The 13510-nt window shown below is 45.8% G+C and overlaps 1 protein-coding gene across 13 annotated transcripts in view; it reads right to left on the minus strand.

The window, feature by feature from the left end:
* ENOX1 (ecto-NOX disulfide-thiol exchanger 1) overlaps positions 1-13510 on the minus strand; it is a 568976-nt gene that overhangs the window by 158798 nt on the left and 396668 nt on the right. For all 13 annotated transcript variants that reach the window (XM_032314929.1, XM_032314937.1, XM_032314924.1 and 10 more), the window contains 3 exons: positions 7528-7701; positions 6094-6300; positions 2278-2511 (listed from right to left, as the gene is read on the minus strand). In XM_032314929.1, the coding sequence (XP_032170820.1) occupies positions 2278-2511; positions 6094-6300; positions 7528-7701 (615 nt within the window). The remainder of the gene's footprint in view (positions 1-2277; positions 2512-6093; positions 6301-7527; positions 7702-13510) is intronic.

The following is a 13510-nucleotide window of genomic DNA, read 5'->3' on the forward strand; positions in this document are numbered from 1 at the left end:
CCCCTCCAGTCTGGCTTTGCAGCGTTATATAAGGAGCATGGAGTGGATTTCCTCTCTGAGGCAGCCAATTTCCTAAGCAATTAAATGCTGTTTATATTCCAAACTCTGTGCTTGGGTTGAAATTGTCAAGCTTGATATTACCTGACTGGTTGCCTGAGATGTATCCCCAGCTAGTTCATTCTACTGTAACTGCCATCTATTAAATTTTCCAATCTGTTCTCACAAGGGATCACAAAGTACTTGGAGAAGGTGCAGCTCCTAAATTCTTCAAATTATACTCATCTATATAAATATATATTTTTGAAATGGCAAAGCTTGCAAATTACTTCACCCAGCTGACATCCCAATCTGTGATCCTCTTACGGCAAAGGCAGTGCCTCGTTCCTCTCACGTGCATAGGCATTTCTGTGCTGGTTCCTTAAAAAGCAGAGAAGGTGGCCAGATTTTTGTAAAATCCCTCCAAGAGGTCACAGAATGAAGGCACTAGTTTTTGTCATGTCTAGGTGTAGCCCATAAGCTGATAATGCACAATGTGCAGGATAGTAAAAAACTACTTGTTCCAAAATCAATATTCCTGGTTGAGGGTGTTGTGCTCTCTCATTCTGAGCGCTCCTTCTGATCTGTCGCCTGAATGGAAAAGGGAGATGATGCCTGTGTTTGCATTTGGTGTGTTTTTTTGTTAAAGGGACACCCATGGCCTGTATATTTATGTCTGTCAGATGGGACCTCCCAGAGCAGAGCAACATGGGCTGGTGGCAAAAAAAGCCCTGGGTGGTTACGGTGAGGGGCTTTCAGCCAAAACGGCAGCTGATTAGGGGCTCCTAAGGCCTGAACAGGGCATGAGGGCTAGAAGCAGACATCCTTTTTAACTCTTTTAAAGAAACAGCATGTCAACCTCCTATCCTCCTAAAATAGGTTTTGGGCAGCTTTCACACATCTCACTTAGTGAAAACATCCAATCCACTTTACATGCTGCCAGCAGTGTGCTAGCGATGCTCTAAGACACTCCAAGGATCAATCACATCTCTCTTCTCATAAGAAAACATTAGTGGCTTCTCTACTGCTTATGGAGTAAAACCCCAATCCAGCAGCAGCTTTCAGGGCCCTGCCACACTTCCTGCTGCACCCTGCTCTAAAAACTTCCAAGTTGCTCTCCCAGGTGCTGGAGCAGTACTGCTTGCCTTTCTCCGCCGGTACCACCTTCTTCTCGGCTTCCTTGTGTCTTTTATCCCAGAGCTCCTGCCTCTGACTGGAATGTCTTTAAGGCCCTTCTTCTCCTGGGAGAGAAAAACCTGTTTATCCTGCACGGTTCTCTTGGAAGATTTTCTGGATACCTTCATCAACACTTGCCCACCGTGTTCCCAAAGCACGCAGCTACTATGTTGGTTGAGTCAGCCACTGGCTTTGTCCTAGAGTTAATCATTTACTTGAGACTCCTGGGTGTGGTCAGCTACCCAAACCTGCATTCTCACGTTAAAGCCCAGCACACTCAACGGTCAGAGGAAGTCTGACCATCATTGGCCTGTAAATGCAGATGCTGCTCAGATTACAGGACTCTGATCAATAATGGAAGAGAATTCACACATAACTGTGCTCCCGAGTTACAGTCTGGCCCTTCCCCTATCATCCTCCATTCACTGGCGCAGGTACTAAAGCCTCCATGTGGTTTTATCCCCCATAGCACCAAACATGTGAAACGAGCAAACCCTAAAAAAATAAAATGTACTCCTTTTAATTCCCGATTATTCTGTAGTGTCAGCAGTGTCCCTTCAACTCCATTTCGGAAGGCAGGGATCCTGTTCCACGTTTTGCTTCTACCCTCCACAGACCCCAGCGCCTTTTCCCACGTGAAGGGAGGCTCTGAGAAAAGCACAGGTAGGTGGAAGCTCCAGAACCCAGAGCCCCACCAGGACCGGGAGCACCCCCCCACCCCAGGACCCGCCTGTCTGCAGGAGCCACTAGCCTCGCTCGGTCCGCACAGGTGGGAAGACAGGAGCCCGCTCTGGGGCGACGGCACATGCCCCTTCTGCCCCTCTTCCACCGACCGCGTTGCGCGACCCTACACACTCGTGCACAACACCGGTGAGCAAGGGCCGGGCTGCGTCCCAACAGCAGGAGGAAGCCCAAGTGTCCCCTGCCTCCGGGTGCCGTCGCCTGCACACACCCAGCACGCGGAGACCGAGACGTCGGGGGCGCCGGGCCCTGGGGGATGGCGGTGTTGTCCTGCGAGCGGGCCATGCCTCCCGCCGGGCCGGAGACGCGAGGGCGGCCCCCTACCTTTCAGCTTGTCGGCCAGCAGCGCGGCCTCGTGCTCGGAGTAGTGCATGATGGCCGGCGGCGAGGGCGGCCGCAGCCGGTCCTCCTCCAGCTTGCGCCGGTGCCGCTCCTCGCGCGCGCGCATCCGCTGCTTGCATTCCCACTCGTAGAAGTCGTCCCTGGCCTGGGCGAAGTCCACATGCAGGCGGCCCGAGTCCTTTTTGTCCGTGCTGGACCCTAATCGCATCCGGTAACCTGAAAGCAATGGAGAGGCCGGTGGCGTCATGATGTCACCGCCGTGACGACGGCACCGTTTTGGCCCGGCCCTATCGGCATCCTGACGAAACTTCCGCCCTTTTTTTTTTTTTTTCTCCGCCCGCAGGAAGGGGCACGGCGTTCCTTCCATAGGAGGTGGGAAGCAATTACCCTTCTCCTAGGTGATAAGGAAGTACTGCGAAGTTCAGCTTATCACAGATGTAGAGGTAAACACTGTTCTGGGAGGCGTCTCAGGGGGTCACCCACCCATCTTTCAAGCCCATGTTACTGAGATGATGACCCCAAGAACCAGGGCACTTACCATAACTCCTTCTTCCCTCTGGCTTCCAGGGAGCTCAGAAATAAATTTGGCATGTAGCATTTTCCCCCTATCTGCGTTTCTAGGGCCAGTGGTATTATATTTTCAATTTACGGTAACTCTCTTGCATAAGTGTTCTTAAATTCTTTTTCAAAAAAGTCGGAATAGGAGTAAATAAAGAATATCTATGGTATTTAAAAAGATCTACAAAGTAAATTCCACAACACCTCACTCCCAGGTTATTGCTTCATTCCCCTAGAAAATGCTGCTCCATTCTCTCTCGGCAGCTGCAAAAGCCACAATTACCAAGGCAATTTTGCAATGCTGTTTTATTTCCACTTATCCTCTGGGGCACGCGGGAGAATATTTTACCTTCAATCAAGAGGCCTCACCAGCTGCCTTCCTTACAGCCCTGCAGCACCTCATCTAGGATGCAGCCCCACACAAATTGTCCGCGCAATCTTTGAAGGCCACGGGAGCCTGCGCAAGAGCGCAGAGCTGGACCAGTAAAAAAGGGGGAGGGGGGGCACCTGGAAATCTTTGGGGGATTTACTGCGAGCTAGCCAACGTGTAAAGATGACGTGCAGAAACCTGATGGGAGAAATCAACACAAACAGAACTGAACCCAGACAGCCAGCCTCACTTCAGATGAAGACGACTTGGCTTTGAGGCTGCTCTTCACTTTGGGGTACTCAGATTTTAAAAACATAAATTCAGGTCCCAGCAGGATCACAGCTGTTGGGGCTGCCAGAGGAAAGAGCAAAATGAGCACTTTTGCTGTGTAGGGGCTTTGCAAATGAGATACCACTGTGAAATGCTAGGCTGCACTAACGCTGACATTCGAGATCTCCGTGGTAGATTTCAATGGATTATCTTGGCATTTGGGCTGAAACTCAGCTGAAAACCCGTGCAGAGGCTGACTTCTTCTCTGTAGGGCGCTTCACACCTTTGAGAAGTTACAAATACCAAACAGATCTCACATCTGATTCCTGTTATGCCCTTCTCATTGCTAGGTTTTCATGGTGTTCTCTAAAAATGGGAAGATATGACAATAACAACCAAAACTGCAAACATTCGATCACTTATGAGCAGAATTCTTGCTAAAGCAGAGCGTCTCTTGGTCTGGGCCGTAGGAACTTAATGCATCAGCAGGCCACGGTGACAAATCGGCAACAGCTGAGTGGCCCGCCCCGCCTAAGGCTGGCCTGTAACCCTAACTGGTTGGGTGTCCAGAGCACCACTTTTTCGATATTTCTGGTTCCAAAAAGTACCCTTTCTTTCACCAAAACATCATCATTAAGGCCTTAAAAGAGATCCTGATGAGGCTGAGTCTAAAATTAGCTTGGACTTCAACTGTGAACACGGTCCTAAAATTAGGCCTAGCAGCTGGGTTTGGGCTTGTAGGAGCTCATGCACAGGACGGGCAGCCTTCCTTCCCTCCTGCCCCTCCAGTTAATCAGTCTTCTGGACTGGACTAATGGACAACATCCCAAGAGTGGCTGAGGCTGAGAGGTGGGAGACCATTGTGCATCCAGGCAGGGAGGCTGCAGGTAAGGCCTTTGCTGTGGGCTCCTTCTGCTGCCAAGAGGCAGACCAAGGGGCAATCAGACGACTGGCTCAGAAGCAGGACCAAGGTCCATGCTGGGAAGTGCCTAGCATCAAGGAAGAAATACAGGAATACCTTTCCCATGCCTAAATTTGGGCCTGTTCATTTTTGGCGATGTCTCATGGGGTTTCTGATCGGGTCTAAACGTTGTGTTCTGTTGGAGATGAAAAGCAGTTCTGATCTACTCAACCCCTCTTATTTCATCAGGGGGAGTAAAGTAATAGTTTTATTGGTAGAGCTGTGGTTACACCCCATGTTCCCCGGGGCACGTCTGTGAGAAACGAGAATCAGTCCTTCTTTACAATTTTCAGGAAATGTGTGTTAAAAACATCCATTTGCTCAATGGTTCCTCTTGCTGCAGGTGCCCTGCTAAGCACTTACGATCCATTATTTGGATTCATTCCTCATCATGATCCTCTGAGTTAGTACTGGTACTGGTACTACCTCAGTTTTGCAGATGAGAAAATGGAGGCCAGAGAGAGGTTATCTTGCCTGAGGAATGTGAGACCCACAGCCGCAACAGAGTCCCTAGCTGTGTGCTAGATTACTCTGATGCGATGGCCCGAGATACATGACAGGTAAAACACACAGCTATTTGTGTGTTGTAAAATACTTTTTTCTATGTTTCGTCTTCTACCTCTTTTTTAGAATGCTTTCAGATTCCACCCCCACCCCCTACCTTTGTAAGGTTTTATCGGAATAAGGGTTTTAAAGTTCTCCACAGCACTACCTGGGCTCAGGAAAGTTGCAGCAGCATTGGAATAACTCCAAGGCTTCTGGGGTTTGCAAGGGAATTGCGAGGCAATAGCAGCTGCCTGCAGGAATTAAGTAAGCCTGGCAGTAGCATTCAGTAGTTGTTGTGGTTTTTTTCCCCCTATTCTTTTCTCACCTTCCCTCATAAGCTTTCCGTCAGGAATAGGGAGGTGGTGTGCCCAGCAACAGACTGAAACAGGCAGAAGGAGAGCTCGAGGGAATGGCAATGAGTTGATTCTAAGCAGCATCTCCCAAAAACCACATACCAGATCTGTGGTTCTTCGATTTAGCAAAGGCCTCGAGGACAGCCTCTGTACACTTGCTCCAACACCCACAGGCAGCACTGGGTCTAATTCAACATCTGTGAAAATCGCCCCTATCAAATGGCACCAAAGAAGCAGGTATCCTGGGGGTAGGCATTACCACTCTAAAGGCACTAGCAATTGGGCAGTGGGATCCGGCCTCCCCCTAGGACCTGTGGACTACTTTCTGCAAGGAAACTGATCTTGATGTGGTACCCTGGAGTCTAAAAACTGAACCACTTCTGAAAAACTGAAATTATGCCGAGAGAGTACTTTATTCCCCTGAGGAATTACATCCAGTAATAATAATGGTCCTCAGTATTCATAATATTGCTTTTCATCTAATAAGCACTTGAGAACATTAATTAGAAACTCAATGGAATTCCTCAAGTCTGGTGGTGGGAAACCCTTCCTGCCGGGAGGTGGACTCTCAGTCTTAACATGGAGCTTCTGGCAGCCCAGGGTAAAGGCAGAAGTCCTCCTTTTCCAGCCCCAAACTGTGAGGACTTTATTGCGCAAGAAGGCAAAAGGGAAGCAAGCTCGTATTAACATCACAAAACATAACAAAATGCCTCGAAAACCCCTTATGTAATGCAAAGTACCGGAAAGGTAAATGGCTTTATCAACCATGAATTCCTCCGCAAAGCGAATGTGACAAAAATTCTTCTTGCTTTTCCGAATGGCTGTAATATCACCACACTGCTCAAAGACTTCTTGAATAATTTCCTCAGTAGCGTTTTCTGGTAATCCTCCGACAAACACGGTCTTACACCCAGGAGGTCGTTCTCTTGTGGAAGGAGGCGGAAGATCTAATAATCACAACAGAAACAGAGGGGTGTGCCCTTTATTTGCCCGCTTCCTGGTTCACCTGCCAAAAGGGAAACTCGGCAGCGCAAGGTTCTCAACCCAGAGTCGTGATGAATGCCTACTCCGACTTACACTTATAGTGGCCTGCCTTATTCTTACCTCCTCTCCCCTCCTCCTCCCAACATTTACTTTCTGGGGTCCTTTCTACATGGCGTAGCTAAGCTTGTCCCAGAACAGAGATAATGCCAATGTTAGCGTAATTTCATTTCCCCTTCATAATACAGAAGCCCCCAAAAATGGTGTGGGGTGGGGGGAGTTTACAAGGTACAAAGCATGATGAGATGATAACATGATGGGGAATTTGGGCTTGTTATCTGCTTTGTCTTGCTGTGGATAACGGATAACGGATAAGCAAGACAGAGAATGGACTTGCAAGCCTGCTCAGTCCTTGCTGGGCTAGGGGAACACTGCGACTGAAAACAACACTTTTTTTAAAATTCACATTTAAATGAACTAACGATTACATTTGGGGGAGGCTGTAGGAAAAGATAAAACGTACACTGTCACAACATTTTACCTAGTTTATATGTAGATTACTAAAGCAATCTCCTGAAAAGTCCACTTCGAAAAGGCAACACTGATTAATATGAATAAAAAAAAAAAATTCTAGCTATTTAAGCCCATAAACTTAGTATCTGAGACTAAATTAAAAAAAAAATTCTGACTCATTTATTTCATCAAATATATGTTTCCTTCAAGCAAATGCCATTTGGCCCAGAAACTCTGAGATGCGGCCTTCCCCCAAAATTGCTAACTGCCAAATTAATTCAATTTTCCATCTAGCAAAGCACATTTCAGAATTTTTCTCCAACATTTGTGAAGATGGATAGAAATGCTCATATATTTCACACTATGTTCTGCAGCAAATGCTAGACTTTGTTGCATGCAAAAAGATTCTTAATGCTGGGTCTGTATCTCCACATCACATACACTGGCTTCATGGTGTCGGTTCAGCTCCTGGATAGAACCGATGGACACAGCCCCATCCATTTGTGTGAATCTAGAGACAAAAGCCTCCTGTCAAATGGATCCCCACTTGGTGCATCCATGGCGAAGAATTCTGAGTCACATCTGAAAGTGCATGCAATGCTACATTACAAAAAAAAAAAAAAAAGGAAAACTTAAATCTTAAATGGAGGAGCAGATTATTTGTTGCAGGTATCACTTACTTGGATTTTGAGGGAAAAGAGTACAACTTTTGCAGTGGATTATTTCTTTGACGACAGCCACTTCTGTCGGTGGTGGGGGTGGTACCAGCCCCAGGCCTGGAATCATTGGGTTAATGGGCGTAATTCCAGTCATCATGTTGAGGCCTGGATCAAAGCCGGGGACACAGATTGAGTCTGTAAAGTACACAAGATAACATTTTGGCTGGAAGGTCTTAAATCCATTTTCATTGTTACTTTGTTGTTTTCCTGCAAAGATTATTTGACTTTACTTTTTTTTTTTTTTTTTTTTTTTTTGGTTAGGAATTTCTCCCAGCACAAGATATAGCGTTGTAGAAAGCTATTCCAGAAAGCTATTCCAGAAATGTAAAGAGAAAATAAAAGATGAACTTGAAACTACATGAAAAGGAAATTATGTCACTTAAAACATTAACATGGCAGAACAGAACACAGCATATTAAAGTGGAAAACCATGCACCAATAGCTATGCTATTGTTGTGAATGTGATTTTCTGTGTCTTAACATCGGCGTATTGTTTATACTTGCTGCCTTATGACCCAGAATGTGGGAAGAATGCCATTTAACATTGAAGTGCCCTGTGAATCTAATTGTCAGTCTGGTTTTCTCAAAAGAGCCTTCTTATCCAAGTGACCTAGATTTAGAAAAGTCCAATTTATATGTGCATACTTTATAATGATGCATTCAGGTCCAACCTAACCTATTTCCCCCAGGAAATAAAAAACAAAGAGTTATTACTATAGCTGGGTTAAGTACACATAGGCACAGAATTAACTGTATATGCTTCTGCATTCCATTGGATGATCATACTTTCTTCCTATAATTCAGTCAACAAATAAATAATGGACCAACCCTCCTGAAATCTTTATGCCCTGTTATTTAAAAAAAAAAAATTACACTCTGTATAAGAAAAGTAAGGGGGCCAAAAGAATGGGTTTTCCAATATAAGCAATGATTTTTTTTTTTTTTAGCTTGGTAATGAAACAAGTTATTTCAATGGTCATATACAGGGATTTTCTTTTCCTAAAGAAGTCAGATTGATTTACAAGCAGGGATTGTTAGAATACTGCAAAGGGATCCATCTCTGAAGAGCATGTCTGTTCACAGAAAGCCGACACTATCACTGGTGCTGTGATGATGCTCAGGAAGACACACAGGAGCACGGATACCACCAGAAGCCACGGTGACCCTCTGCAACTCCTCGGCAATGAACTCCCTTTTCTTTTCCTACCGTCCTATCTTTTCTCCTTCCTCTTCCTAGATCATTCCCATTCCACCCTCGGGGCTCTCAGGGACAGCCTCCGCCTCAGCCCAGGCGTGGTCTCACTCTGCTTACCTGTGCTGAAATGTAGGCGACACCCAGAGGCAGATGAAGTGACAGGGACACCCTCTGTTTATGAAGACACTCCAGAGCATACAAAGCACCGGCAAACACTCTTCCGTTCGGGGAAAAGGCTTGTGATAGCTTTCCTCTATACCCTGGATATTTCTGCTCTTCCTCTGGGTCAAACAGAATAAGCAGGGTGCTCCTGATCTCTAACCCCAAGAGGACTGCCGTCCCATTTCTTAGGAAATCTAACTTGAGAGCACACCAGCATGACTTCAATAAAATGAGGTTGGTTTTTTTTTTCTTTTTCCAATTTTGGTTTTGTTAAAAAACAAACAAACAAGCAAAAACCACATAAATATAAATGCCAAATAAGCATTCTCGTTCAAAGGCGCCACCTTGACATTCTTGGTATTTCCTCTGTAATTATGGTTCTCAGTTTCTTCGTCTGTAACATGGGACTGTTAGGCTGAATAATCTCCTGGGGCACTAGTGTTCCAGAATCTGTGCTGACATTCCTCAAAACAAGTGAGACAGGAAAGATATAAAAGCTGAGAAGTGACAGAGAAGATTCACCCTTGGAATTTACAATGGTCCTCAAGTTTCAAGAAATTGAGGCATAAAGCAGTTGCATGGAATCCCCAGCATCCCAAAGTGGACACATGGGCAGAGTCTGCTTGGCGCCCTGGGTCTTAGTCTCGGTCTCCATCTCTGGCTCCTTATGTAAACAAGACTCTTTTGACTACCTTAACGTCTCCATGTAGAATGATTCGACTTGATGATTCACCTGATACATGTCACTACTAAAAATTTACTCTGATCCAGCTGTCAGATCTAAAGGGGGAAGTTCCAGAACAGAAGGGCTTTCAGTGTCAGCATCACTGAAACAACAGATTGGCTTTCAAGGTGAATATATTAGAAATTGAAATATTGGCAGGCTCATGTCTTTATTTAATCTCATTCCGTGCACAGGATTCCTCTGTTCCTTTCCTGGCCTGGCCCTCACTGTTCTTTGCCAACACAGGGTGATTTAAGGCTGAAACCGCTCAGGACAGCGAACCCTGTGAATTACAATAACCAGATGTTGCCCACAAATGAGATGAGAAGCCTGGCGCTTGCATCCTCTGTTAGTTGTAACAGACTTCTGTTTCCTCTCGGAAGGCCAAATAAATAAACACGTCTTTAGAAATGGGGACAAAAGACACTCCTCTTGAGCGAAATATTTTAATATAGAGCAAGAGTTACTTTGCTTTTTACAAAAACATCAATATGAAGAGACTCTGAGGTTTAATGAAATCTGCATGGTGAGTGCAGTAGCTTGAAAAGAGCTTAGAAAGGAATTAACACTTAAATTATGTTGGACCTCAAAGGATCTGAGATTCAGTATTTGAGAGGAGGAAGTAGGAAAGCATTAGACTTTTTTTTTTTTTTTTAAAATAAGAACCCATTACTTTTTAACAATATATGAACAGATGGAAATTGTTTTCTCAAATAGCACAGGAACCTATTATGTACTAACTCATTAAAGCAAATGCACACTTTTTGGGAGTCTGAGAAAGACGCAGGCACAGGAAGACAAAGGTGAGGAGAGAATGCAAGCTCCAAGAGTCAGTTCCTTGTGTTGCTTAGAAAAGCTGCCCCTGTGAACTTCAGAGATAATGAGTTACAATTCCACTCAGGGAAAGGAGGAAGAAGGCTTAAATTGCAGCAAGAAAGAATCCAATTAAGTATAGAGTAGAACTTTCTTTCAGAAATTGTACTTAAATAAGAGCAAGGGTTATTTATTTCCAAGACCGGAGCCCTGTCCAGATTTCCCCTTGTGTTGCAGACAGCGAGCACACAGGAGCCAAGGCTGAGGCTCAGAAAGCATTTCTTTCTCATTGTCTTTTCCCACCTGGACAAGACAAAACCAGAAAAAAAAAAAAAAATCCTGCTTCCTGATTCATCCAGTGTTTCTTTAATTAGACAAGCAGGTGGCAGAGGGCAGGTTCGGGTTTGAGTTCAGGGTGTTAAGAGGCATGGCAGTATCCTTCTTTCGATCATTCATGTGGCAGTTCCTGGGCACATACTATTGCTGACGTATGGGGTCAGGAACTGCAACGTGGTCCTTGCTTGGGGAAATCTCCGGGTTTAAGGAGAATGTGAAGGATGGGCACCAAACTTAGCAGAAGACTTGAGAAGAGTAAACCGAGACTCACGGAGTAGCCCAGGAAGAGATGGGCCGGGGACAGCCTGGTAAGCTTGGAGGACTCCAACCTGCTATCCATGCTACAGCCATAGTGAGCGAACGACACTGGGACCCGTGTCCTGAGGGGCTGCAGGAGTCAGAGTAGAGGAGAAGGGATCTTGGCACTCGAGCTAGTGGTTTTATTCTCACTGGGACAGCAGCCAGCCAAGATCAGATGTGCACTCTGCTGGGCAGAGGCCCCTGCCTGCTGTGCTGTACCCCACCCCTCCTTCTCCATTGGTCCACTGCCCCGAGCAGCGGCTAGCCCCCTTTCTGCCCTTTCCAACATCAATACCTCTCTGAAGTCTAATTATTGGCAATGAGAACTTGATCCTACTTGGAAGAAAGGCAAGAGAGGCCTGTCTTGGTCAAGTCTGGGCCTAATTAGGGTAGGTGTGGGTATGGATGCTGGGCTGAGGTTAGGGGGACAGAGGTACACTGTCAGCTCCAGGAACAAGTGTGGCCCAGCAGGCAGGGTACCATGTTACAAGAGAATAATAAGAGAAATGAGGCAGCAATCAGGCCAAAAGTTAGCAGTGGCTCTAGACCTGGGCAGAGATCATTAGCAGCAGACAAAACACAAACACAGGCAGGCCAGCTTCAAAAGGGAACTCTGTTGGCAGGTCATCGGTCCTGAACCACCCTGATCCAGGTTCTGACTCAGTCCAGGGTCCCCTTCCTTGTACCTGAGGCCCAGGCGGGACCTTAAGTCCAGAGAGATGCGAGGCTTGGGGGTGCCAGGGCAGAGCAACAGGTTTGAGGGGCTCTGAGAAACCTGTAGAAGCTCCTCTCCTTTCTCCAGAGGACTTAATGCCTCAGGATATGATCCATTATCATTGGACAGAGAAGCTACGTGGTGATAGGTGGGCTCATTCTGTTTATTGCAACTGACAGCCCTCGTCTTCTGTAATGTCGGTTAAATTCACAGACTATTAAAGCAAATGCTTTTTTTTCATCCCATGTCCTCCTTTTCTCTAATATTCTCAAAAATCGTTTCACGATCAGAAAATCAAAAAAGGAAAGCAGATTCTGAAAAAGGTGAACTCGAACTAAAAGGATCTGGGCAACAGCTGAGGGACCCCAAGGCTGACTGGTCCCTCAACCTCTTCGGACTTCCGTGTCTTCTTCAGGTAAATGTGAGCATGAACCCAGACATACTACGTCCACAGAATGGGAGCCTCAGAGAGCACCGTCTGTTTGAAGGCAGCGTATCCATGTGTTAGGAGCCCAAATCTGCAATCAAATGTACCTGGGACCATGTCCTGGATCTCCCACACACTGGCTGTGGGACCTCAGGACCTTGAATCTTCCTAAGCCTGATTTATAGTATCTGCAAAATGCAGATCATCATATTTAAATTGTAATATGCTTGTGAGGATTAAATGGGATTTTAAAAAATCTGAAGTGTTCAACATGTTTGGCACATGGTGAATATGCAAAAACTGGTAGCATTTATGTGCAATGTGAATATGTATTTCATGTATAATAATATTTATGTAACCTTATATAAATATGCTATTCATATTGTAGACACAGAAAGGAGAACGATGACGATGACAAAGTATTTCTTTTGACAAACATTCGAGTGCCTACTAGGTGTTGGATGTTCCGCAAGGTACTTTTCCTGTAAAGATGTTATATGAGTCGCTCCTGCAATGACACTCCTGTGCAGAAAATGACAATACAGTATGAGAATGGTTGTGAGACATTTAAATGGGAGATGTTAAGCACAGAGAAGGGGAGCATGAAAGCAGTCTGGGATACAGGTGTGATAGTTTCTGTCGTATCTCTCTGAACAGAGAGGCTGAAGTCATGACCCCCCTGTACCTGTGATGTAACTTTATTGAGAAAGAGGGCACTGCACATGTAACCAAGGGAAGACAATGTTACAGTTGATGAGGGTGGGCTCTGTCTGATAGGACTGGTGTCCTCATAAGCAGGGAAGAGACACAGGTGTGCGGAGAGACCACCACGTGACAACGGAAGCAGATTCTATTATGTAGCTGCAAGTCAAGAATATCAAGAATTGCTAACAAAAACCAGAAATGGAGGGAAAGACATATAACAGATTCTTCCCTGGCTCCTTCCCAGAGGGAAGACGGCCCTGCCAACACCTTGCTTTCTGACTGCTTGTCTCCAGAACTGAGAAGATAACATTTCTGTTTGAAGCTGTCGCAGGGTTTGTGGTACTATGTTAAGGCAATTCCAGAAACTAATCACAGGGGGAAAGGGTCATGATAGGAATGCTGGAGGGGGTGACAGCTGACCTGAGTCTCATCCTTTATGAGATGAGACTCAAAGTGTGTGTGAGTGTGTAGAAAAGATGTTCTTGGGGCGCTTGGATGGCATAGTTGCTTAAGCGTCTGACTCTTAGTTTTGGCTCAGATCATGATCTCAGGGTCATGGGATTGAAC

This window comes from Mustela erminea, chromosome 15 (assembly GCF_009829155.1).
Source record: "Mustela erminea isolate mMusErm1 chromosome 15, mMusErm1.Pri, whole genome shotgun sequence".
NCBI classification, from domain to species: Eukaryota; Metazoa; Chordata; class Mammalia; order Carnivora; family Mustelidae; genus Mustela; species Mustela erminea.